The 5,754-nt window shown below is 55.1% G+C and overlaps 1 protein-coding gene across 1 annotated transcript; it reads right to left on the reverse strand.

The window, feature by feature from the left end:
• Nucleotides 1-2,168, reverse strand: LOC109738193 (transcription factor BHLH156). The gene is made up of 3 exons (XM_020297295.4): nucleotides 1,553-2,168; nucleotides 1,005-1,418; nucleotides 1-774 (listed from the first exon to the last, which is right to left on the reverse strand). The coding sequence occupies exons 1-3, from the start codon at nucleotides 2,042-2,044 to the stop codon at nucleotides 661-663; spliced, it is 1,020 nt and encodes a 339-aa protein (XP_020152884.1). The 5' UTR covers nucleotides 2,045-2,168; the 3' UTR covers nucleotides 1-660.
• Between the last annotated feature and the right edge of the window lie 3,586 nt (nucleotides 2,169-5,754).

A 5,754-nucleotide genomic window follows, 5' to 3' on the forward strand; every position in this document is an offset into this window, starting at 1 on the left:
ATAAGTGTATGTGCATAAATACAAGCGTATGTGTTTATACCGTGTTAAAAAATGCTCTGCATTATACAAGGGCTAATATAACTCAGAAGTCAGAACCAGGAAGTTACAACATGGAAATTATAAAAGACAGAACCTACTTATTCTCTTACCCTTACTATTGAGTCCCTACCAAAGTGAACTTTGCAGTCCTAGTTTATAATCTGTGTCACAGTCTCGATCGAGTACTTGACGATGCGTACGTGCTTGAATGCGAGCAAACGAGTTACAGAGTGAGTGTAACTGGGTACAGTAGTAGTAGTGGTATATGCCAGTGCTAATTCTTCTTGCGTGCACTGCATATATACCACGGGCAAAAATGTGTACGAGTGTCTGTTCATGGCACGGCATAGTTGAAAGATAGTGCATCACAGGCGGCCATAGCTAGCGTTTGTTACCGTCAATTGCTTCATACATTTAACGGCGCCGTTTGAGCAGCCATGCGGGCCGGGCGACGGCCCTGGTCGACTGAAGCACAGCAGCGGTACACAACTCGGCCACTTTCTGTATCCTTGACCTTGAGCAGCCATCTGTTACGGATCGGACGGACAGGGACAAACCAGAGGACACGCCACACGCCACACTACTAACAACACATGGAATGACGACAGCTGGCTGGCTGGCTTAGCAGATCTCCGACGTGGCTTCTGGCCGGAAGCCCTCGCTGAGCAGCGCCGCCATCACCCACAGCTTCACCGTGCGATCGCTGATCATCACGTCCTCCCTTGTTTCACAAACCTGCACACACGCACGGCGATACCACATCAGTACAACTAAGTATCACTCGTTTGGAGCTCTGGAATTAATTCCAATGCACAGAGAGAGCGCCACAGTTTCTGGAGGAATCAATCGAGAGCAAGTTCCTATGCAAGTAGTATAGAAATACTTTCTCTGTTCGAAATTACTTGTCGCAGAAATGAATAATGATTATTTCATGGGAGTCGCTGCTTGTAACTAAGGAGTAGTACCTTGAGTGTGAGAGTTGACACGACGCGGTCCGACGAGCAGCCGAGGTTGGAGCTCTCCACCAGGAAGCCGGCCAGGGCCTCGACGGCCGCGCACAGAGGCGCCGCCACGCCGTCCCGCCGCTCGCACTCCACCGTCACGAAGAACCGGCCCTCGCCCACCTGGGCCGCGCTCACTAGCGTCACCCGCGCGCCGCCGCCCCCTCTGGAGCTGCCGCTGTTCCCCTCGTCGTCGCCGCCGTTGCGGCCGTGCTGCCCCTGCCGCCGGCCCTGCTTCTGCTGCTGCTGCTGCTGCCGCCGGCCGGCCAACCCCGGCCGCGCCTCGAGCGTCGCCACGTCCTCCTTGAGCTTCCTGGCGTGCGACTGCAGGTTCTTGACGTACGCCACTGCGTCGGCGATGATGGAAGCCTTGTCCATCTGCACGTACGTACAGAGGAAAGAGACGCGCGCTCCCAGTAAGAATTGGCATCTCGTGTAACAAACTGTTTCTATCGATCACGACATGAGAGGATACAAATTAGAAGTACAGTAGGAACTAGAGTAGTACTAACCTTTGTGATGTTGGGGACGAGAGCCCTGAGCTCGTATAGCTTCTCCTTCATCCGGAACCTCCTCTTGCGCTCCGACACGATGGTCTTGGAGCGGTCCCGCCTCTTCCTCGTCCCCGACAGGTCGCTGTCGTCGCGGCTGGGCTCGAAGCCCGCGCCTTGCTCCCCGGAGACAGGGCTGATCACGTCGTCGTAGCTGCAGGGGTGGTCGTCCGGGGACGCGCCCTCGCATTCCTGCCGCCATGCCTGGTCAGCAGCAGCAGCGCCCACCATGTCGTTGTCGTCCCCGGCGCCGCCGCCACCTCCACCGCCGAACAGCTCGTCGCCGAGATGCATGAGGTCCTCCATCCAGGCGCCATCGTCAGCGGCCGGCTGCACCGCGAAGCCGGCGTCGTCGCCGTGGAAGTGCATCGGGTCAACGTCGAAGAACCCCGGGCCGATCATGAGGTGCTCTTGGTGTGGCGACAAATGCAGCAGCCGCTGGTGGTGCTCCATTACCGATTGGGTACGGCCGGTGGTGGGTTATCTTGGTAAAGTGATTGAGGCAAGGCGAGAGCTCCGGTGGGTGCCGCGCTTTTTATATATAGCCCTCGCAGCCTTTTGGATGTGGAAGGAATCTTGTTTGGATCCAGTTTGTGCTGCGCCCTATATGGAATGGAATTTACAGCGGAGGGGAAGAAGATGGATGGAAGTGATTGGAGGGGGTTGTTTATGCCGTCGACAGCCAGCCAGCGGTTTGACACGAAGCAGCTAACCGTATACTACTACAAAATGTTGTTAACAGGCATGAACTGAGCACCTCCCCATGGATCGATTAGATGCACATGGATTAGATTAGGGTGACACTTGAATGATTCTCTTTTAATCAAGGTTAACTGCTACTAGTGCATGGGAATCGATACTAGTAGACCGCGTGCTACCTAGGTCTATCTGACTGGCCACCTACAAATCTAAAGTTGTGTAGACTGTAAGTTGTCTCTAGCTGGGTTGATTCTTGTTTAAACATGGATATGTACCTGTGCCAGTTAATTATTGGTTCACTAAGAGCATCTACAATCAGGATTGGCAAATTGCGGCTCTCAAACGCCCGCGGGCTCATCCGGGCACGTCCGCTGGCAGTACCTGGGCAGTTATAATTTTGTACTCCCCACAATCACGGACCTCAAATGTTCTACCCCTTTTTCATACAAATACATGCAAATTACCTACCGTTCTTAAATATTTGTCTTTTTAGATATTTGAAATGGACTACCACATACGGATGTATATAGACATATTTTAGAATGTAGACTCACTCATTTTGCTCCGCATGTAGTCACTTGTTAAAATCTCTAGAAAGACAAATATTTAGGAACAGAGGGAATAGATCATACGAGATAGCATAGAACATATCATTTCGGTTTTCGGACACCCACAAAGTTCATCCAAAAGGGTTGACGGAGTTCAAATTCAACCTAAAACATTTAAAAAAAGCTACAAATATTAACATAGCAGTGCGGGGTGGCCGGAATTCACCACTTCCTAACCGGGCCCTCGCCCTTGCGGTCGGCGGCGCGGCAGTCCATCTCCTCCATGTAGGCTTCCGCGGCGGGAGGACCGTCGTCGTCGTCCGTGGTGGTGCCGCTCTCCTCCGACGAGGAGATGTAGCTGGAGAGGCGGTGGAGGAGGCGCTACTATTCCTTCGCGTGTCGGGCCGCCTTCGCCTTGGCAGAGTCCTTCTTCCTCGCGAGGCGCTTGGATGCCTCGATGTCGAGGCGGAGCGCCTTCGCGTTCTTGCGCTGGAGGCGTCGCGCGCCGGTCTCCGCCGTGGTCAGCGAGCACCACATGACCTCGCGGAGGAGGGCTTCCTCCGGGTCGAGGGGGATGGGCCGTACGCGTTGGCGGGAAGAGTTGAGCTCCATCGTCGCCTCCCGCTGCCGCTCGCGTCGATCCGCCTTCACCTCCGACTCCGGCATGCACATGCACACGAGAGCTGCGGGCACGTGCGCCCAAAGCTGCCTGGGCGGTGCAGCCGCCCCTTTTTCATACAAATACATGCAAATTACGTACTCCCTCCATTCCTAAATATTTGTCTTTTTAGAGATTTGAAATGGACTACCACATACAGATGTATATAGACATATTTTAGAGTGTAGATTCACTCATTTTGCTTCGCATGTAGTCACTTGTTGAAATCTCTAGAAAGACAAATATTTAGGAACGGAGGGAATAGATCATACGAGATAGCATAGAACATATCATTTCGGTTTCCGGACACCCACAAAGTTCATCCAAAAGGGTTGACGGAGTTCAAATTCAACCTAAAACATAAAAAAACCCTACAAATATTAACATAGCAGTGCGAGGTGGCCGGAATTCACCACTTCCTAACCGGGCCCTCGCCCTTGCGGTCGGCGGCGCGGCAGTCCATCTCCTCCATGTAGGCTTCCGCGGCGGGAGGACCGTCGTCGTCGTCGTCTGTGGTGGTGCCGCTCTCCTCCGACGAGGAGATGTAGCTGGAGAGACGGCGGAGGAGGCGCTACTATTCCTTCGCGTGTCGGGCCGCCTTCGCCTTGGCGGAGTCCTTCTTCCTCGCGAGGCGCTTGGATGCCTCGATGTCGAGGCAGAGCGCCTTCGTGTTCTTGCGCTGGAGGCATCGCGCGCCGGTCTCTGCCGTGGTCAGCGAGCACCACATGACCTCGCGGAGGAGGGCCTCCTCCGGGTCGAGGGGGATGGGCCGTATGTGTTGGCTGGAAGAGTCGAGCTCCATCGTCGCCTCCCGCTGCCGCTCGCGTCGAGCCGCCTTCGCCTCCGACTCCGGCATGCACATGCACAAGAGAGCTGCGGGCACGTGCGCCCAAAGCTGCGTGGGCGGTGCAGCCGCCCCCTTTTTAATACAAATACATGCAAATTACCTACTCCCTCCGTTCCTAAATATTTATCTTTTTAGAGATTTGAAATGGACTACCACATACGGATGTATATAGACATATTTTAGAGTGTAGATTCACTCATTTTGCTCCGCATGTAGTCACTTGTTGAAATATCTAGAAAGACAAATATTTAGGAACGGAGGGAATAGATCATACGAGATAGCACAGAACATACCATTTCGGTTTTCGGACACCCACAAAGTTCATCCAAAAGGGTTGACGGAGTTCAAATTCAACCTAAAACATAAAAAAAACCTACAAATATTAACATAGCAGTGTGGGGTGGCCGGAATTCACCACTTCCTAACCGAGCCCTCGCCCTTGCGGTCGGCGGCGCGGCAATCCATCTCCTGCATGTAGGCTTTCGCGGCGGGAGGACCATCGTCGTCGTCCGTGGTGGTGCCGCTCTCCTCCGAAGAGGAGATGTAGCTGGAGAGGCGGCGGAGGAGGCGCTACTATTCATCCGCGTGTCGGGCCGCCTTCGCCTTGGCGGAGTCCTTCTTCCTCGCGAGGCGCTTGGATGCCTCGATGTCGAGGCGGAGCGCCTTCGCGTTCTTGCGCTGGAGGGGTCGCGCGCTGGTCTCCGCCGTGGTCAGCGAGCACCACATGACCTCGCGGAGGAGGGCCTCCTCCGGGTCGAGGGGGATGGGCCGTACGCGTTGGCCGGAAGAGTCGAGCTCCATCGTCGCCTCGTGCTGCCGCTCGCGTCGAGCCGCCTTCGCCTCCGACTCCGGCATGCACATGCACACGAGAGCTGCGGCCACGTGCGCCCAAAGCTGCCTGCGCGGTGCAGCCGCTAGAGGGGAAGGGGACACGCCCGCCCTGCTTCGGATCTGGAGCGGCGTGGAATGGGCTAGGCGGGCGCGGGACGGTTTGTCGCCGCCGGCATTACGTCGGCGGGATACGGAGGAGCTGGCAGATGCGATAGAGCTCGTGCTTCTTTAGTTTCGATGCGCGACCGCTCGATGGAGATGCGGAGGGCGAACTCCTCACCATCGGGCGTGTCATTGCTAGATCTGACGTCCTCCTCCTTGACGAGGCCATCCCAGTCTAAGAGATCCGGCTCGCTGCCGGAGCTGGCGCCGGAGTTGGTGATGCGGTGCATCCCACGATCATCCCCATGTACACTTCGACTATTCCCCAAGCCCCAAAAGGACATACGATAAGACCTCGACCATACACCATGGGACACAAGGTGAACTCAGTCCTCTTCGAACCTACACTTTCCACATATGAGACATGGTCACTACCTCATGCATGGACCTTGCATATACTCAGGAACAACCGTGATGA

The sequence above is a fragment of the Aegilops tauschii genome, chromosome 2 (assembly GCF_002575655.3).
Source record: "Aegilops tauschii subsp. strangulata cultivar AL8/78 chromosome 2, Aet v6.0, whole genome shotgun sequence".
NCBI classification, from domain to species: Eukaryota; Viridiplantae; Streptophyta; class Magnoliopsida; order Poales; family Poaceae; genus Aegilops; species Aegilops tauschii.